At 37.6% G+C, this 21180-nt stretch overlaps 1 protein-coding gene and 1 long non-coding RNA gene across 2 annotated transcripts; one reads left to right on the top strand and one right to left on the bottom strand.

Moving 5' to 3' along the window:
* Window positions 1-3015: 3015 nt before the first annotated feature.
* Window positions 3016-13288, bottom strand: LOC118499908. Its single transcript, XR_004902447.1, has 3 exons — window positions 13221-13288; window positions 10706-10709; window positions 3016-3027 (listed from the first exon to the last, which is right to left on the bottom strand). It is a non-coding gene; the product is annotated as an uncharacterized LOC118499908 (long non-coding RNA).
* Window positions 6351-17218, top strand: CGA (glycoprotein hormones, alpha polypeptide). Its single transcript, XM_028510222.2, has 4 exons — window positions 6351-6498; window positions 14856-14962; window positions 16243-16427; window positions 16877-17218. The coding sequence occupies exons 2-4, from the start codon at window positions 14863-14865 to the stop codon at window positions 16952-16954; spliced, it is 363 nt and encodes a 120-aa protein (XP_028366023.1). The 5' UTR covers window positions 6351-6498; window positions 14856-14862; the 3' UTR covers window positions 16955-17218.
* The last annotated feature ends 3962 nt before the right edge of the window (window positions 17219-21180 follow it).

The following is a 21180-nucleotide window of genomic DNA, read 5'->3' as shown; positions in this document are numbered from 1 at the left end:
CCCCGCCCTCAGCCCCTGGAACCCAGCTTAAATGTTTCACAGAGTGACCCAAGTTAAAGCAACTTCCATGGCCTCTGATTAGACTTGAGCTAAATGAAGTGGGGGTAACCCATTTGCCCTCCCTGCCACAAATTGCACTACATTTATCCTAGTGATATAAGTATGGGAAATGCACTGGTGTGGAGAGCACTTGGTGGGTAATGACTGACTTACACTGCCTCAAAGATGCTGTAGAAATATGGAGGCACCTTTGTGAGCAGCAGAGTATCCACTGTCTGAACACTGAGTGGGGCTTTATCAGCCCAAATGAGGCATAGGCAGCATTTAGAGGCTGAGATTAGAAGGATTAGACAATCCTTCTACCCTCCAGTTCATCTGGAGCTCAGGGGGTGGGGGAGTAGGTATAGTTGGGTATGTGGGGAGAGGGAGTCCATATAGTGTTTCTGGGAATGTCTCCCTCTTTCCCCTTAAACATATTTTTCATTGAATAGCAGCCAAGATTTTAGGCTGAATTACTGGCACTGCTGGATCCTCCTTCTTATAGGAACTTTGGGATTCCTGTGATCTATACCAAAAGCATCATCCAAAGGAAAGCTCCTTTACTTAATTAAAGTGGGTCTGATTCCCTTGTTCCAAGTTCTTCACTGTCTCTAAAGTGGCACATGGCCCTTCATACAAGCAAGAGGGAGAGTACACAGAGTTTTCTGAATGTAACACCCTTACTTCTCATGGCAAAATAGCCAAGCCCTTTAGGATAGAGATGTTTTAGGCAAACCCATATGATATCTAATGTCTTCTATAACTTCCCTGCACAGTTAGGGAAGGAAGGTCTTTTGGGTTTCATCCCTACTCTCCTTCCACATTACAATATGAATATAACTGAACCACTCTATCAATACAATTGTTTCTCTTTTGGTTCTTGCACAAAGCCCATTTCTCTCCTATAGGTTTTCATCGATAGCCCATTATTGAAAGCTTTATGAAATGGAAGTGGGAGGAGATATGTGCAAAGCAAAAAGAAATGGGAAAATGTTAAACAAATTACTTTTAATGGTGAGATTTTCCTCCCTTTCTCCCCAGCATTATTTGTCTAGTCTATTGACATTTCAGACTAGAGGAAGATTATGCACAATTGTACCAATAGTTTCCTTCTCTCTCCTAGGGTTCCAGTGACGGAGGTTGTTAGTTGGAGAAATAAGATGTTTGCATTATCGATGAGGCCACACCGTTTTGACTGAAATAGCAGTGAATATCCTTGGCTGATTTGCATGTGTCAAGTCGGCTGCTTCTTGTCCATCAATTCTGCAGAGATTTTGTTGCTGCCACATGTGTTAGACATCGTGTCTCAGGATGTTCCTTCAAACTGTCAGTCACCATACCTGCTGCAGCTGATTACAAGCCTTATCTCAACCAAGAAACAGTCTGCTGCTTATTTTTGTGTCTGTGTCCACAGATAGCTGTTGGGTACTGTGGGCTATCTTTATCACAGAGTCCCAGTGCAGGGAGTTTCAGCTGTTTGTGCAGAGTGGAGGGTCACATAGCTGAACAAATGATGTTACCATTTTCAATTTAGTTGTGCTACAGGGGCAGCAGAAGATGAAAACAAACCATATTGCCCCTTAACTACATTTCTGGCTTACTAAAGAAAGCTGTGCAGACATGCTTCACAAGCTTTGGCATATAAAATGCAAATTTCTCAGCTGAACTGACAGAGATTTTGATCCAGTAGATGCCAGATAGGACCCAGGAAATCTGCATTTTAACAAACAGCCTGGTAATTCTCATTCAGATGAAACATGGGATGTACTTCAAGGAACATATCTATACAGAATTAAAGAGTTGAGTGGAGGTTAAGAAATTAGAGTTCTGTCTTATTGTCATGACAAGTCAAAGACAATGTTGAGGGAAAATCCCAATGCTTCTAATTTATAGCATCCAGATTGTTAGTAACTTAAGGATATGATTTATTTCTAATTTTTCTTTGGTAATGCATGTTGGTTGATGTATTTGGTAGATAAGCACTAAATAATTGAATCTGATACCATGCTTAACTAATGTAAAACATTTATTATCATTTATTGAACATTTTTATTGATATGAATTATAATAGAGAACCCAAAACTAGACCCCCAAATACTTGGGAATTTAGTAGTGTTTCAAATTAGGCAAGATAAAAAGATTTATTATTCTCTACATGGTGTTATAACAACTGGCTTGCCATTTAGATTAAAAAAGAAGCTGGATTTCTATTTCACTCCTCACCCCTAAATAAATTTCACATGAATTAAAGATCTAAACCAAAAACAAAGAAAACTATTACATTCCAGAATAAAATACAAATGCTTCTTTCTAGTGTCTTGATATTGCATAAAGTCAACAAGTGTAAAAGTCACAGACAGACATATTTGATTCTATGAAATCTATTGTATGGTAAAAATATCATAAAAGAGTCAAAAATCAAGCTTAAACTAAAGATAAAATTAACAAGAAGAAAAAGATATTTAAATAGGCAGTTCACAGAAAAAGAACCCATAAATGACCTGCAAACTACTAAATGATATTTGACCCTGCTCAAAATTATGCAAATGAAAATGAAAATAAAATACTATTTTTCATGTATTTCACAGCATCAGTTTTGAGGAAAAGCAGAGAAGAGCACTTGAGCAGTCTCTGTATAAGTTTAAAATCACCTTTGATCCAGTAGTTGCACTTCTAAAAATATATCTTAGAACTATAATTGTACATGTAATCAGAACAAAGATGATAATTATAGTATTTTTGAAATAGTAAAAAAACTGAAAATGATGCAAATGATCATTAATGGAGGCTGGTTAAATAATTAATAATCCATAATACTTTGTGCTATTTAAAACTTCTGGTTATTAGATCTGCATATTTGGATATAAAAAAGCTACTAAGATACATTGTTAGAATTAGAAAGAAGAAGACAGGACACTGATGCATATATTGTTTCTATTTGCATACCTCAGAACTACAGAAAAATGTGTGTATATACACAGAACATTTCTGGAAACATTAAGAAATTGTTAAAAATAAGTACCTTTGGTAATGGGAGTAAAAATTTGGGGGTATGAGGAAGATGGGGTATTTTTCATGGTATATACTCTTATATTGCTTAAAAATTTAAAATTACATAATGTATCATTGAAATTACTAAAGAAAAAGCTACTTGAAAAGGGAAGAATTTTATATACCTCAGTTATTCTGATTATAGCACAATTTTGTGATAACCACACTTCGCTATTAGAAAGATCAAATTATGTTTAATAAAACAAATCAAGTAAGCATGTGAAACATTTTTTGCTTTTATTTTATTTTTAAAAAATATTTTATTTATTATGTTATTACAGCTGTCCCATTACCCCCCTCCATTCCCCTCCACCCTGCACATCCTCCCCCCAACATTCTCCCCCTCTAGTTCATGCCCATGTGTCATAAGTTCTTTAGCTTCTATATTTCCCATGCTATTCTTGCCCTCCCCCTGTCTATTTTCTGTCTACTATCTGTGCTACTTATTCTCTGTACCTTTTACCCCTCTCTCCTCCTCCCACTCCCCTGAGCATGTGAAACATTGCTCAAAGGCAGTTCTGTTTTAAATGACAAAACTTTATAAGAAAAAATTCATGCAGTTGGTACAGCCTATATATACTTCGCTTTGTCATATTGATATGCAAAGATGTTCCTGACATGCCCCCTGTAGCATAGCATACTTTTAGAATTTTGCCTAGTAAAGGTGACTATTTGCCATGTCATCTTAGTGTCTTCAGCCAGTCTACCTTCTTGCTAACTGGCACTCCAACTCTTAGCATCTGGAGGTAACTGTAAGTGAATGAAGAGTGGTTTGGATCTCTTAGCTTCCAGTTATTCTAGATGGGGGAAAATAGAGCTATTAAGAATAGGATAAAAATGGTCAAAAACACATGAAAGCAGCTACATAAAACACTGAAATGTGAAAACATTTTTGATTACCATACTTTCCCAATTGTAATTATGAATTATATTTTCCCAATCAACTAAAAAATAATTTCCCCAGTTATCATATGCCATTTTAGAGAGCATAGAGAAATAGAATTTTTACTATATTAACAGAAAGAAGTTTCTCTAAATCATGAGCACAAATGCAGAGTTTCCTCCAATTTTGTATTCTGTTGATCATTTCAGGGAGAATTCGGATGGGGATGGGGAGTTACATATAATTTACTTATGTGTACATAGGATATGTGCAAAAATAGACATAAGGAACTGGACACTCACTCCTGAAGTAAGGGAATCAGAGGTCTGAGGAGGGAAAAGTTCATGTTTGGAAGGGGCTGTTTTAACAGTTCTTTTATATAATAATTTATTTATTTTGTTATATGATGTCTTTTTAATTTTTGTTTTTAATTGTTGTTTAGCTACAGTTGTGCTGCCTTTTCCCCCATTGCTCTCCCCTGCCCTGTCCCCATCCCCCCCACAGTCAATCCCCCACTTTGTCCATGCCCATGAGTCCTCTGTTCATGTTCCCTGGCTTGGCTCTTCCCCTTCCTCCCCCACCCCGTTATCTGTCCCTCCGCCAAAATACAAAAGCACTATCGACATTAAAAATGCTATAAAATATTCATGTGAATCCCCTGATATTTCTAATTCTTATATAGAAATATATGAAATAAAAATAAAGCCCTTTACTAAATCATAAACCAAATGAAGATGATTTAGTAAGAGCACAGAAAAAACATTTCTTCTTAATCATCCAAACAGAAAAGAAGAAAAGGATTGAAAGAAGGGCAAATGAAGAGAAGAAAATAAGATAAAGGAGAATGAAATGCCTTAGGGAGCAAAGGAAAAGGAATTTTTCCATAAGACTTGAAATGTGTCCTTCCCCTGAAACTGTGAAGGCTACACATTTCCCAAATAAGTCTGCTATTTTGAAAATATACTACTGATCTTATGGGATTTAAATAATAGAAATTCATGAATAATAATGACATCAACAGTTACCAGGAAAAGGTGAATGGATAGTGTAAATACTGGGAGGAACCATTGGAAGAAGATAATGAATATCTGAAAAAGATGTAAGAATGGAAAGAAATCAATTTATTACAGATTATAAATCACAAAACAATTTTGCTTTGTTTAGTCAGCTTCTTTTCCTTAAATAAGAGCTGGTTTTCTTAGAATCCTCTAATCTCTATCTTGGGGCAGTTGCTGGTAGTGTGTGTGTTTAAACCAGTCCCTACAGAAGTGGCCCTGAGCAGAGGAGATCATAATCTCTGTGTGGATAAAAGCAGCCCTAGCCGCAGCCTGAGGAGCTGGGTAGGGATTTTTTAAAGAATAATTTTTTAGTATTAAATTATAGTTGACACACTATATTGTATTAGTTAAGTTTATAACAGTGATTAGATGTTTATATAACTTACAAAGTGATCACCTCACTAAACCTAGTGACCATCTGACAACATATATGGTTATCACAGTATTACTGGCTATATTCCCTATGCTGTACTTTACCTCCCCATTACTATTCTGTACCTACCAACTTGTACTTCTTAATTTCTTCCCCTTTATCACCTAGCCCCCCAAACCCTCCTTCCATTTGACAATCATTAAAATGTTCTTTGTATCTATGAGTTTGTTTCTGCTTTGTTTGTTCACTTTTTGGGCGTGGGGATTCCATATATAAGTGAACTAATAAGGCATTTGTCTTTCTCTGTCTGACTATCTCATTGAGCACAATATTCTCTAAATCTGTCCCGTTGTCCCACAGCTGGCAAGTCACAACATGTGTAATTTCTGCTTAGAAAGAAACTGAGTTTTTACAGGAGTGAAATGAAAGGGGGGAAAAGGCACAAATGTTGAGACCCAACCAGCCCTTCTCATTCTGCCTCATACCTTCTTCATGCATCCTTATTAAATCCAGATGTACATTTAATTTTAGAAAAGTCTAAACAAGCATGTATTTTATTTTTCTGTTTCCTACTGGAATAGTCTTGTATGCCCGGCAATGCTCTGTATCTGTGATCTGCAATTTACAGCTCTTCTCCTGTTTGATGTAAACATCAGGTACTTAGCTAATTAAATGTCATACTCATAGGGTCTTGTTTATAGGAAAGTGTCAATTTTCAGGATGTTGTGTATAAGTCTTGATAAAATTACTTAGAAAAAACCAGCATGCTCTTGTTTCATAGGCTGACCTTGAGGTCATCACCCCCGAAAATGGATCAAAACTAAGCAATGATCTAAGGGTTGAAACAAGATAAGATCAAATTGATGTCATGGTAATTACACAAAGTACCATTCAGTCATTGGATGGAATTTACAGTTGATCCCTGGGCTTAGATGCAGGTAGGAACATGCAGTTTTTATTGCTCTGCTGTTATAAAAGCAGGTGAGGACTTTACTTCACTGCAGTTATTGAGAAATCATAAAACGAAACTAAGATACCTCTTCAGATCCACAATCAATTGACCTGAAAGCATCCTGCAAAAAGTCCAGAGGAAGGTAATATAAAATGAAACAATTTGGGGAGTTGTTTGAATGAAGGCTAAAATACTTGAGAATATAAGGGAGCTATGTGTAAACTTCAGTAAAAAGAGGGACAGGCATTTACACATTGTCTGTTCAGTACTCATGGTTGCATTGGGAGGAAGTCTTTAATGCTGTGGTCTATGATCACAGCCTGAGATGTTATCTAACAGAAGCCAGAAACCAAATGTCTCCTGCTGAGATGCATGAATGCCTGTTTCTAAAAACTGTCCTCAAGAAATATTTGATGTCATTTGAAAGGCATTCTTTTGAGTGGCTTTGAAGGATCAGGCAGGGGGTGAGTAGACATTGTATGAGCTGCTGATATTGTTTTATCATTAGTTTTTAAGTGATGCATGACTGATAAAGCTATCCACTGATAAAGCAGCTCACCTGTTCAGCGGAAGGACCATAGCTCCTGATATCTTTTCAATAGATGTTCTTGTCTAGACTTGAATAGTAACATTGAAATCTCTTGAACATCATTGTTTCCACTCTCTTCTTTCATAGAATGCTGCAAAAAGAAGAGTCAGTAGTATTTCTCCAACTATTACTAATGATTTTGTAGTTCTAAATCACTTGCCCAAGTCTAATTGGCTTGTTCCAAAGATAGTTTCTGGAAACTTTTGCTAACCTTAGTTATATTTGCATCACTGTTAGTTGAAATGGTAGGTGGTTGGGAAAAGGAGGCTGGAAAAAGTACTGTTTTGTCCCTTCCTATTAGTGTTAGGGAACAGGATCTAAGCACCTGGAAGAATTATGGGCTGACACTATGTGGGTCCCTTGGAACACAGAAGCTCCATTTCATCTTCATAGGAACTTTGCTTCCTAAACTCAGCCATCCTTTCCCCCCACTCAAAAGTAAGATAGTTTTACATTAGAACAGAGGACTGTTTTTAAGTTTCTGAAGATGTCTTTTAAATATTTACTTGACTTACCAATTCAATTGTTTAAAATATTTGTCACTGAAATTGCTTCTTATACTTTGCTATAGTTTTGAATTATTTTGAAAAGATAAAAACAATCACCATTTGTGAAAAGTTTATGTATTTTCATTTTAACTTTAACTTCAGTTTTGATTTAAGTGTTTTTTTTCTTGCAGTAGTATAGTTGTTGAAATTTTGAGTCATATTTCTTACCATTTCCTGCTGAAAAAGGTAGCAAGCAAACAATGTTAGCAAAGCAATTATGTTCCAGAACAGATTCTCAGTTTTATTGTACGTTCCTTTGTAATGTGGGGCTCAAATTCACACAAAAACTCAAAGTGAGAGTTGGAAAATAGAAATAGTAAAACTAGAAGTAATGTGCTTCTTGTTCAAAAGTAGATGAAGATAATCTGCTTTCACAAAGAGAAAATATGCAGGAATCAATTAATGGTTCTATTGAGAATAGCATGACCATAGCACCAAACTCCCATTTTTATAGATTATAAATCCTCAAGTAGTTTGCCATTAACTTATGATCCTTGCAAGTTCTGGTTTTAGTGTTTAACAGTTCAGCATTACCCATTGAAATGTTGCACAAAGTAATCCAATAATCTTTGGTTTATCAGACTCAGAGATAACATTCTAGAAATGCTCTAGTGTCCTTAATACACTGGGTTGAGTGAGAGGGAGGGAGAGACAGAGAGAGAGAGAGGTGCTTAGGTTGGACTGAGAATGAAGGGCAATGTTAGAAATTGAACTGGAAAAGACAACAGATGGTAACAGCATGATCCATGTGTTAATCAATGCCCTGAAGAAGGAGGTGGAGTAACTGAGTTCTTTGAGGGTATAGAGGTAGTATAGGTACCAGGGGACCATCCTAAGATAAGATCACTTTCCAGGTGACTTTGGCAAATTCTTTTACTTCTTTGAAGTATAGTTTTCTAGTCTGTGAAGTAAGTGCCATAGTGATACTTTTCTCATGGAAGTGTAAAGAGAATCAGACAAGGGAATGTATGTGAAAAATAATTTTTCTCCCTTGTCCCCACTCCTTATGAATGAGATACTAGGTCTCATAATTTGATCAGTTATAAAAGGCCTTTTTATCCAAATGAAATGCTTTCTTAAGGTTGTTCTGGAGAAAGTGAAGTCAGATAAATATGTAAAATAAAAAATTATATGAGCAAATTATATTTAAGCTGACATGTTTAATGTTGCTCTAAAATAAAGAGTCAGCATCTAATGTAGGGATATGCCATCTGAAAAAATTATTTGAGAAGTTCATTATAAATTATAAAGATTTGAAGGCAATATAGTGAAGTATGCCTCAGAGCTTAGAGTTTGGATGTGTAAAAAAAATTCTAAAATCTTGGCTCTGCCAGTGATGAATTTTGTGACTTTCTGTAGGTTACCTGTCCTCTAGAATTTATCTGCTAAAATTAGGATAATACCTCACAGGGTTATCATGAGTTTTGAATATACTTGTGTTTTCAAGGTGCTTAAAAGAATATGTAGCATACACAAATGATCAATTAATGCTAGGTATTATTCTAAAGTATGTTATATGTGTGTTATGTGCCACTGAGTCAACTCAGATACCTGGAGACCCTATAAATGGGTGATGCCCACATGTCCTGCCCTCCACAGCTTTAATGTGGCATCTCATTCTTCAGAACCTCTCCATGTGGCTTGGCCCTCTTAACCTACAGAGGTCTCAGAGTAGTAGCACTTTTTACATGGTAACTGGCTTCTGAGAGATGGGAAGCAGGAACTGCCTGGTCCATAGAGGGATCCATTCACAACTGGCCCAGTGTTGCTCCTGCCATACTCTATTGGTCTAAGTAGTCATTGGGCACACCTAGATCAAGTGAAGGTTCAAATATAGATATACGATTCGATGTGGGGGTGCAAGGTCATACTGCAGAGGAAATATAGGCTGAGAGATATTTTTGTGGCCATTTTTAGAAAGTACAACCTACCGTAGCATTGAAAACTTAGGGGCAATGAACAAGAAGGAAGCTTCTCTTTGTGGCAACTCTGCTCTGTTTCTATCACACACAAAAAACATTCTTATAAACATTCCAGGATTGAGAAATCAGTAGTCCTGGTTTGTCTAACCTATCATTGAAAGACTTCAAGGAAAATTAAATATGTTTTTATGCTTTAGTGCTTTTAAGTAAGAATGATACTTGTATGTTAAAAGATTGCATGAAAATAGCTCAAACACAACAGAATATGATGCACACCAAAGTCTTAATAATACTATAATAATGCTCCCCATAAAACTTTGCTGGCCTTTGGATGTTTTATTTTGCTGGCTGATAAATTGGTACTATCCAAGGTTTTATTCCTGGTAAGCATTTATTACTGAAATAATGTCAATTTTAAAAATTGGGTATTTTAAAACAACAAACATTTGCATTTCTCATTTAAAACAATATTTCACTTTTCATAGAGATTGTCTATCAAAATTTCTTATTAATTTAGTGTGTAGACAATTTTAAAAATATGCCGATGTGCTAGGAAAACCAGAAACGTAATGGCTAAGACTTGAATTACATAATTATGTTAATATTGTGAAGTGTCTTTAAATAACAATTAAAGGAAGAAAGTGTACATCTTATTATAAGCCCCTTCAATTTAGTCGATCAGAAAAGAAACTTCTCAAAATGTGATTATTATAAGAATGGTCATAAAAATTGAAATTGTTTTTATAATTCTATGAGCCTTTAAATTTTCTTCTAGATACTGCCTCTCTTTTTATTTGTTTTTTAAAATACATATTATAAGGTCATCTTTTGTTCTGTTCATCTTTATGGAAACCCCTGTTTTTGAATGCATAGCTCCACAAGCTATGCTGTATATCTTCCTAGTTGTGGAAATATTTTTTCATTTCTTTTCTCTCTACTTCACCTGGAAAACAACTTGGCATCCTTTAAAATTTTGTGAAGGCACAAAACAATATTAAGTGTTTAATAAACAGAAACTCCATCACAAATACTGTTGCTGAACTGTGTCGTTTCACTTGGTCTTATTTTCCTTTGGATATTGGGATACCTTGGGAACAAACTGTTTGCCACCTCTATTTTTCTGGGGAAATTATGAGGACTACTGAATATATGAAAGTCCTGCACAAATGCCAAAACAATAAAATATATACTTATATTGATGTGTTTTTTTATTGAGCTTATTAGGGTGACATTGATTAATAAAACTATGTAGGTTTCAGGTATACAATTCTTTTTTTGTGTGCAAGTTACTTGACTAATACAAATTTTTTTAAGATTTTATTTATTTATTTTTAGAGAGGGAAGGGAGGGAGGGAGAGAGAGAGAGAGAGAAACATCAGTGTGCGGTTGCTGGGGGTCATGGCCTGCAACCTAGGCATGTGCCCTGAATGGGAATCGAACCTGTGATGCCTGGCTTGCAGCCCGCGCTCAATCCACTGAGCTTCGCCAGCCAGGGCTCAGGTATACAATTCTATAACACATCATCTATATATTGCATTGTGTGTTCACTTCCCCAAGTCAAGTCTTCTTCCATCACCATCTATCCCCCTTTTACCCTCTTCCATCTCCCCCAACTCCCCTTTCCTCTGGTAATTACCATACTGATGTCTGTGTTTAGGAGGTTATTTTTCTTCTTAATCCTTCACCTTTCTCACCCCTGTCATGTTTCTTTTTCCATCAAGTACATGTTCTTTATTGTCATTAGTTTTTTTCATCTCTCCATTTTCATGTGCCTGGCCTTCCAAGGGTCTCAATGTCTACAAATGCTTTTATTACAGCATTCATCATTTTAACTCATAGCTATTGCCTTTATATCTGGGTAAGCTAGCAGGAAACTTATTTATATTTATGCTACCTATACTTAGCACAGTGCCTGACTTGTAGCAGGTACTTATTCAAAATCTTTCAATTGTTCAAGCGTTCAATTTGAACCTTAAATTGGACACTTAACAACCCTGAACTCCTGTCAAATTACCCAAGACTCATCTTTTTAAAAGAAAGAGAAAACTAATTATCTACATCAAAGAATGGATGAGGGGATTTGGAATTGGTTGTGAGAGTTTTAATGAGCCTCTCCTTGTCCACCTTCCCCAGTGTCTCAGACATCCCTTGTTACTACCTTTGGAGAAAACTATCAGTGAACGTGTGAATAGGTCTCAAGATCACTCCACTGCCTGTGTGCAATGTTTGAATGTCTACTTGAAAAATTGGGAACCTGGAGGATTATTGAGATTGAGGGCTGGAGCATGGGATTATGGAGACTCACTGCTAGACTGGGGGTTTCAGAACATGTTACATATTACAGTAACAAGGTAAAAACTCACTTACTGCAACTAGTGTACATGAGGGAAGAAAACTAGTAGCCACAGCCACTCCAAGCTAAATTTTTCAACCACTGACCCCAGGCTTTTTAAATTTGTGCACCCAGAGACAGACATGATGGGAAGCAGAGGTGATCCTGCTCAAGGGCTTGCTACATGGGAGGTGTTGGAATGAAGGATTCCAAACATTCTACTTTCCCTTGTTACTTTCCATCCTCAAATCTTTCCTCAAGGCTGAACTATTGCTATCTTCACTGGACCAGGCAAGATGCTATAACTTACAGGCCTATTCTTTGTGCAACAAACAATTATTGAACACCTATTGCATTCCAGACAGTGTGCTGGGGATTAAAGGCTGTGCTTTCAAGGTTCCCTTTCCTTAATTACCATTCTCTGAAGGCAGCCTGCTTTTCCTCTCCTTGGTAGTTAGCTGGGGGAGATGAGCTACTGAGGTGAAGTCTTAGGTTAACCTTCTAGAAGTCGGTTAGATTTAATCTGTTTTGTTAACAAAGAATTATGCTGCTCATCCCAGCTAGTCATCTCAAAAAATGTGCTATGAGTCAACTGGGCTTCCTGGTGTGGAGAGTATAGATGAGTCACCTCATTTATCACACCCTGAGAAAAACGGAAACTTCACCCTTTGGCGGTGGGGAGCAAAGGCAGCATCTTTGTAAGTGAAGGGCAGGATGTCACATGGTACCAAATGCTTGTAGTCTTCTTGGAACTATCATAGATATATGTAAAGGTACATATATGTGTGTATGCATATATACACATATACATATGTATACTCATACATATACATACACATATCTAACTAATATCTCTTCCCTTTGTTATAAAGCAAATTGCAAAATGTGGATTGACTTCATGTTATCACATTCTGCAATCTTGTTCCAAATGTTTCTCTCTGAATTTATTCTGATGTATGTTTACTGCATAGTGCTGAATTTTCATAATATATGAGCTGCAATATAGAAGCACAAAGTGATGCCAGTTTAAAAAGGAAACCACTTTCAATTCTCAAATTTTCCTTGTGACTTTGTATATCACTTAAGCAGTAGTTCTGAAACATTTGGTCTTGAACCTGTTTATGCTCTTAAAAATGACCAGAGCCCAAAGAACTTTTTTTGTCAAGTTATATTCATCAACATTTACTGATTTAGAAATCATGTCAGAAAGAATTTCACAATATTTATTCTTTTAAAAATGAGAACATCAAACCCATCACATGTTAACACAAATAACATATATTTACAAAAAATGGCAATTTCCAAAACAAAAAAATCAGTAAGAAGAGTGACAGTGTTTCACCTTTTTTGCAAAATTTTAAAAAGATTTGCCTAATAGAACATAGCTCCACTCTCATGTGTTTCCCTATTTAGTCTGTTGTAATATCACATGGCATGTAGACTCTAGAAAATTTCTTCGAACACTTATGAAACAATGAGAGTGAAAAAGGGAAATGGCATGCTAGTATTATTATGAAAACCATTTTAACCTCTGAGACCCACTGAAAGTGTTTAGGGCCCCCAAATCACACTTTGAGAGCCACTGACTTAGAACAGTATTTATTCAGTGTTCATTATGGATGAAGAGAGATAAAATAGATAATTACATATAAGTGTATATATCAGGTGGAAATAAAGACATACATATGTTTTAGCATTACCTATGCTTATACAGCATATTTTCTATATTATAAACTATTAGTTCTACTGTTTGAAAAATCATTCTTATGGGATATAAGGATTGATATAAGCATCTAGCAAAAACATCGTCTTAGTACGTCAGTCTACATGAAAAATAACCACAAGTTTTGACTAACATGCAATTTTAAATCTCATTCTGAAATGTCTTTTTTTTAAGTGTTTTGAGTAAATACAGATCTGGAGGAAGTTGCAAAAAAAATGTATGGGGAAGTCCTAGATGCCCTTTGGCCCGTTCCCTCAATGATAATACCTTGCACAACTATATGATATGATGAGAAAAACTGGGAAATTGACACTGGTACAACCCACAGAGCTTATTCAGATTTCACTAGCATTGTTTGTGTGTGTGCATGTGTGTAGTTCAATTTTACCTGTGTGTAGATTAGTGTGACTACTATCACATCAAGATACAGAACTGTTTCGTCACAAGGCTCCCTCTTGCTAGCCCCTCAATTTCCTTCCAACACCAACTACCAATAAGGACAATGAGGCTTCTTAACAGAATGATATATTTAAAAATGGCAATTTATTGTTGTTATCATTAACCCCAAGTCTACTGGTTGATGTGAGAAATGAGAAGATTTAATTTCCCACGTCTTTCCTAAAGACAAATTGTTTTATGAGGTGGGACCCCCCAAAATGGAATTATCTTCTGGAGGGTTGGCCCCTTGTAGTACAGGCTTCCTTGGCTAGGTGAGTGTTCTAGGAACCCATCTGTATTAGCATGCCAACCGGTGTTGTTTTGAGAAGCTGCCTTCGCCTTCCCTGAATTTTTTTGGAAAAGACTCTCTGAATGCATTTGCCCATTTCACGATGGGTGATTTACTAGCACATCTGCCCATATCAGGTTGAGTGTTCAGTAGTTTTTTACCACAAATGGCATGACCACCATGCCCCACCCTCCCTATTCACCTGATCTTGCCCCTAGCGACTTTCTTTTGTTTTCCCGATGAAAAAAGTCCTCAGAAGGAAACCTTTTGCCCATGTGGAAGATATGAAATAAAAAATAGCAGAAGCACTAAAAGGCATCCAAATCAACAAGTTCCAAAACTGTTGTGAGCAGTGGAAAAAACTTCTCGAAAGGTATATTGCATCAAATGGGGAGTACTTTGAAGGTGACTGAAATTTAAACATGTAAGGATAAATGCACAATTTTTATAAATAAATTCTGGGTATTTTTGAGGTATCCCCTTGTATACATGACTTTAGAGTGTGTTGGGAGCTGTAAGCAAGCTGTAAGCAGAGAGATCAAGATACTGAGGACTATTGATGACTATTATTAGAAGTAATGTTTTAAAACTACTGGTTGTTGTTATAACTGGTAAGCCAATTTTAGAGTAACATTTATTTTTCCATCCTATTTTGCAGAAGAGCCATGGACTACTACAGAAAACATGCAGTTGTCATTCTGGCCATGCTGTGTGTGTTTCTGCATATTCTCCATTCCTTTCCTGATGAAGAGTTTACAATACAGGGTGTGTGACCTAACTAGGGCTTGCAATAATAAGAAAAACACACCTTTCAAGATGTACATCAATAACTCCATTAACTATATTGTATATCCACCTCCTTTTTAAATGTGGTTAATACTTGCTGCTGGATACTTATTTAAGCACTTGCAGGCAGTGAACAATAAAATTAAATTCCAAAAATGTACAATGAAAATGATATTTTACATGTCTTTTTAAATAGCAACCTTTACATTTTCACCTGAAATAGATTCTTGATTATTTTTTTAAAAGATTTTTTAAAAGATTTTATTTATTTTATTTTATTTATTTATTTTTAGAGAGGGAAAGGAGGGGGGGAGAGAGAGAGAGAGAGAGAGAGAAAGAGAGAGAGAGAGAGAGAGAAAGAGAGAGAGCAGCATCAATGTGCGGTTGCTGGGGGTTCTGGCCTGCAACCCAGGAATGTACCCTGGCTGGGAATTGAACCTGGGACACTTTGGTTCCCAGCCCACGCTCAATCCACTGAGCTACGCCAGCCAGGGCTCTTGATTATTTTTTATCAAAGTTTTGCAAGCAGAAAATTTCCTTATTTAGTTAAGCTCAATTTTTTTTACATTTCTCCCAGAAGACTTGAGAGGATTTTAACATTGCCTTTGTAGATAAATTTTCACATCAGTTAATAAGTGAGAAAAATAAGACAATTTTTGAATGCAGCAAATTTGTTTGGCTGTATTATTTGAAAATTTTCATGGAGTAACTGATATAATTCCATCTGCTATGAAAGTGTGAACTACTATTGGTTATGGTTTTTCTCTAGACAAGTGCTAATATTTCAATCCCAGATGCCACATGCAGATGCGCCCTCTAACATCAGGGTCTCTGCTCTCACCAAGCTTTCTTAAGTCTGACATATTTTTCTCTGTCAACATTTGGAGTTTCTATGGGAATAACAATAGCAGATTTTAAAGGGGAAATATTTTGCCTTTGGGCAAAATTCTCCTTTCAGATGAGCATGATGTTTTTATTTGTCAAGTTGTGGCATAGTATTAGTGCTGGGGAAGGGAAGTCATGCTTGGGGGGGGATGGGGAGAGAGAGAGAGGGAGAGAGGGAGACTACTACTATTATTGAGATTTTCCATGCATATCTGTAAAAATTGTTTTAAGATGAACATATAGTCAAAAGGTATTTATATTATTTTCAATAGAAAAAGACTACTACTTTATAATAAAAATATTTATAGTTTCTTTTTGAATCATCTTTGGACTATTTTATTGTCTGTCTTTGTGTGTGTGTATGTATGTGATAGTTTGTCCAGAATGCAAGCTAAAGGAAAACAAATACTTCTCCAAGCCGGGTGCCCCAATTTATCAGTGTATGGGCTGCTGCTTCTCCAGAGCATATCCCACTCCAGCAAGGTCCAAGAAGACAATGTTGGTCCCAAAGAACATCACCTCAGAAGCCTCATGCTGTGTGGCCAAAGCATTTACCAAGGTGAGAACTTAAAAGGGCCCCAGGAGCTCTCTAACTGTCCAACCACAGAACCCCAGAGTATATCCATGGGGTTTAATGTCAGAGGTGTCTAATGACCTATCCTTGGTGGACATTTAAATAGGGAGAGGTTGCATTCATCCCCTTTAATCAAAAGCACCAACAACCTTATGGATACAGGCTGGTTTTATTTAGAATGAACAGAATAGGGGCAGAGGGGATGAGGGGCAGGTTGGGAGAGAATATAGGTAGCATGCTTACACAATGTATACCTCACTTTTTTGAGTGAAAATATGAGAAAGGGAGAAAATGCAAATATAGCAAGCATCTATTTAGCTCAGCTGGCTGCAGATAATTTTATTTAACAGTTTTCAACTTTGTCATCTCTCTATCATCTATGTATGTATGTATGTATCTATCTAATTATCTATCTTTTTTCCCTTCCCCTTTAGGTCAACGTCATGGGAAGTGTCAAGGTGGAGAACCACACAGCATGCCACTGCAGTACTTGCTATTATCACAAATCTTAAATATTTTGCAAAGTGCCGTGTTGATGACTACTGAGTTCCTGGAATGAAAAATTAGTTTGTTCAGTGTTTATGGCTTTGTGAGATAAAACCCTTCTTTTCCTTACCATACCACTTTTGACATGCTTCAAGGATATACTGTAGCTTTATTGCTTTTCTGTATCCTACAACATAGTCAGCAGTTAGTTCTTTTCATTTGGAATGAAATATAGCATTTGGCACAACTATAAAAAGCTGGTTCTGCTGGAAATAAAGTCTTTTAAATCACCATTCTATCATTGAATTCTAAAGTTTTTCTTCAAAGTTTAAAGCCAATTGATATTGCTAAAATTAATTGAAGGGAGAGAGCCCATGGGTGAACTGGAGCCACATGCGCTGAGTGGCCTGACCCTGGAGAACCTTGTTCCCATGGAGCCTTCCAGAACAAGTTGTGAATCCCTCAGCTAGTGGACTAGTTATAAGACATCCCATTGGGGTGAGGGAAGAAAATATAACTTGCACTTTTAATCATTTTTATATCCTCCCTTTAGATGGTTGATGAGCTTTGTAAACCTACAGATACATTAGTATGGTAATGCATATATAAAGTTTATAAATAAATAATTATGCACACTTGGGGATGTACCAACTTTTTATTGGTAGAAGTTTTTGATCAGAAGAAAAAATACATAAAGAACACTGTTAGGGTTTAGGAAAGACAAAATCCTCCCTAGCCTGGAGTTTCTATCCACTTGGCTTATGTCTAGCAAAAAATAAAAATAAAATAAATAAAAAAAAACATATCAGTCCCTGGCTTCCAGGTTGAAACAAAATGGGGTGCCTCAGGAAAAGATAACATTTTCTTGAACTAAAGGTAGGCACTGCTCTGAAATTATAGAAGCATCAGCTCTTACATTCCACATTCAGGTGTGAATGGGAATGAATATATGATGAGAAAAGTATTCACTAACTGTTTGCTGTGGGTTAGCTAGACAAAGTACATTTACTTAGTTATAGCTAAATGCTTAAGAGTTGCCTTGCTTCCAAGTCACATTTATTGAGCATTTATACTTAAAAACAGAGATTGTCCTTACTTTGAGGACCATGGTTTTTGCTCATTAAATTGTATTGGCTATGGTTGAGATCAAAGCCACCCAGGAGTTCTACTTCTGAAGGAGCCTGAAATTAGGGTGAAGGGGCAGGGGGGAGAAGCACCACTAGTCACAGAGAAGGTTTAAAAAAAATCAGTCACTACCAATTTGTCAAGATTTCAGGATTTCTGAGTGGAAAGCCCCATTTTAAAAGGTTGGTAAACATACCAAGTGTCAGGATAAAAATTAAAATGAGTGCATGTACTTTTGAGAGACACTGAAATTTAAATGAGCATATTACTTGTTCTTTCATTTATTCATTATATTTATTTAATATCTGCTAAATGCTAGCAGACTGTTAGATCATGAGGATTCAGAGATACCATCTCTGGAAGACAAGATTGAGAAAATAAAATGCAGCTTAGTCTGAAAGACGAATGGTGCTAATCAATAGTTCATTCAAATATTTACAAATATTCATTGAGAACCTACTATGTGTCAGGTCTTGAGAGTTTATTTAGCTGATTCAGCAGTAGAGGAAATCTACTGACACACTTTTGACTGGAGGACCCTTGTCCATCTGGGACCATCCCATTTGGTAGAGGGGATGGAAGCAGTAATGAGAAAGGAAGAAGATATCCTCAGGATCATTCAGATCAGGTCAATCAACTCTGGTGAGCACTAGGGTGAAATGTCCTGACCATATTTACTTCCCATCTGCTCATGTACCTGGCATGGTGCTGGTCCTGGGAAGGCCAACATGAATAAGACACAAATCCCGCCCTGAGGCAATTCATGGCCCATTGTGGAAGATAGACATAAGCAAGGAATTACAATCTAGTGAGATATCTGCTATGGGAGAGGGGTGGACTTTGGTGGCATAAAGGAAGAGAGGACTAACCCTGCCTGGTGTGGTTCTTCCCAGAGAGCTTCAGAGGGCAGGTGATACTCGAGTTGACTCTAGAAGATAAGTAGGTGGATGGGAAAGGGGGTTCATTCTAGTTTGAGGAAAGAGTGTAGGGAATGTTTCAAGATGAGAACCAGTATGATAGTCACAGAATAGCATAAAGTCCAGTGTGAATAGACTGCAGGTAGCTGGTTGGAAGGTTGGAGCTATAGAGTGTTGGGGTCCGCCCTGCCTGGTCTCAGGAAACTGTAACCGTCTGTGGCTAAGGCTGAGTAAGAGGCCTCTGAACCAGGAGACACTAGGGAGACGAAACTTATTTCCCTGGCATGAACACTGCCTGTTCTAATGCCCGGCTCCCTTTGTGTGATCGGCAGTCAATGATGGGTAAGAATTCTCTAGGAAAGAGAATGAATCTAAGACAGACGTGGTCACTTGGGAATGCCCTAAGGGAGGAGACTCGGGGAGCTGTGGAAATGAAGGGGTGATCGACCCCTGCCCCCTTGGCTTTGTCAAAGCCTGAGTCCTTGCTCTTAGTTGTGAGAAATCCAAGTCTCCCGGCTGCCTTTGTCTCCTCTGCCTGACTCAGGCCTGCAGAAATAACAGGGGTGGTGCAGTCCAGACCAGAGTCCGAGGACCCCCGGGGTAATCAGGCCTGAGACATAGAATATGAAATATCCTGTGAGACCTGCTTGCTGGAGGATGCTCTTTAATTAGAATATTAAGGCACAGGCAGGAAATGAAACTAAGCTTTTAGGTCCTGTAGTCTTTTTAAATGATAAAACCCCCCAAATCTCAGAATCCCAGTGGGAGATCTGCCACTCCCTTTCAAAGTTAGCTACTTGTTTTATCTTCCTTGTCAGACTGTAGTTCACAAACTGTATCTGTATGTTTAATAAAAGCCTGCTTAGGTGGGAGAACGGGGCTCTCTCCACTAGAGAGAGTGGTCAAGGCGCTCTCCACTGGAGAGAGTGGCTGTTTCTTACTTATTTCTCCACAGGAGTCGGTTGTCCATGTGTATGTTTTTCTCGTGTTTCGACAAGCATCTGCAGCAGCGGTGGATACTGCTGGCCGGTCTCCATCACAGCAGAGACAAACAGCCAGCCTGTCAAGAAGGTCCTTGTATAACATGAAAAAATGTGCATTTTGTCTAGGACTCTAGCTTCTCAAACTAGAGGGCCTGAGGGTTTCTGAAAGCCATGGGATAAATGTACTCCTTATTGCAGGATCAATTTTGCTTGAGGATTTGGGAAAATGTTATTTTAATTTCAAAACAAAAACTAATATATTATAAAGTAGAATGCAAAATCGCAACAATGGGATTAAAAATTGTGACTTAAAGAGAAAATTCCTGTTGTAAGTGAGGCCTTCTGGATCCTGCTCTTCTGATCTCCCCAAGCCTCCTGGGAGCTTGTTCACTCTACTTACATTAGGAGTACTTAGGTGGAGGAGTTTGAAAGTTCTATTAAAGGAAAAATATGCTCATCTTTGCACTTTAAAAAAAATCATTGTGGCAGCAAGCAGAGGGTGATTTGAGAAGATGAGACCCTGGACAAGAGATCATGAATTGGGGCCTTTGCAAGAGATGGTGACGGACTATTGGCCATGAGGGTGAGGGTAAGAGGAAGGATTGGATTTGGGGGAGTTAGGAGCAAATAAAGAGATGATTGTGGGTGTGACTCCTGGCTTATGGGTAGCTGTGGATGACTGTGCCAATAACTGAAAAATGGAAAAGTTTGGGATGGCAGCGGGAGGAGACCTCCAGCATTGAGGTTCTAAGGAGCAGGGGAGCCTGTCTGACAGGCAGCATCTGCAGTGGTGCAGAGCCCAGGCAAGGACTCCTGTCTGGAGTTACAGGCTCCAGGAGCACCAGTGGTTGGTGGAATCAAAACCACAGGACTGGCTAGGATTGCTTAGGGGTGTTGTAAGGGCGTGAAGATGAGAAGATTCTGACTAACCAAGGATAGATCCTGGACCAGCCTGGCGGGGAAAACGAGTGCTATATCTTTTGGGACAGTCAATTAGAAAGCTCTGATAGGAGCTGTCTCTAGAGAAGAGACGATAATCTCAGATATATAAGCAGGGAAGAAAAAGAGAGGCAGGCATGGAGGCTGGAAGTTTTGCTTTAAGTTTATCTGTAAAAAATGCCTAAATGAAGTAATAGAGGTAGAGTAGGTACATGTTTCAGGGGTGTTTCTTTCAAAAAATGTCCTATCATTACCTCAGCCAGCAAGCTGCCTGAAATCCTCCTGTCT

Source organism: Phyllostomus discolor, chromosome 4 (assembly GCF_004126475.2).
Source record: "Phyllostomus discolor isolate MPI-MPIP mPhyDis1 chromosome 4, mPhyDis1.pri.v3, whole genome shotgun sequence".
In the NCBI taxonomy this organism is placed as follows: Eukaryota; Metazoa; Chordata; class Mammalia; order Chiroptera; family Phyllostomidae; genus Phyllostomus; species Phyllostomus discolor.
This window is presented reverse-complemented; position numbering and strand designations above follow the sequence as displayed.

Coding starts and splice junctions, on each gene's coding strand:
- CGA (XM_028510222.2), top strand. CDS start 14,863: ATGGACTACTACAGAAAACATGCAGTTGTCATTCTGGCCATGCTGTGT. Junction 14,963..16,242: donor TGAAGAGTTTACAATACAGG/GTGTGTGACCTA, acceptor TGTATGTGATAG/TTTGTCCAGAATGCAAGCTA. Junction 16,428..16,876: donor TGGCCAAAGCATTTACCAAG/GTGAGAACTTAA, acceptor CTTCCCCTTTAG/GTCAACGTCATGGGAAGTGT.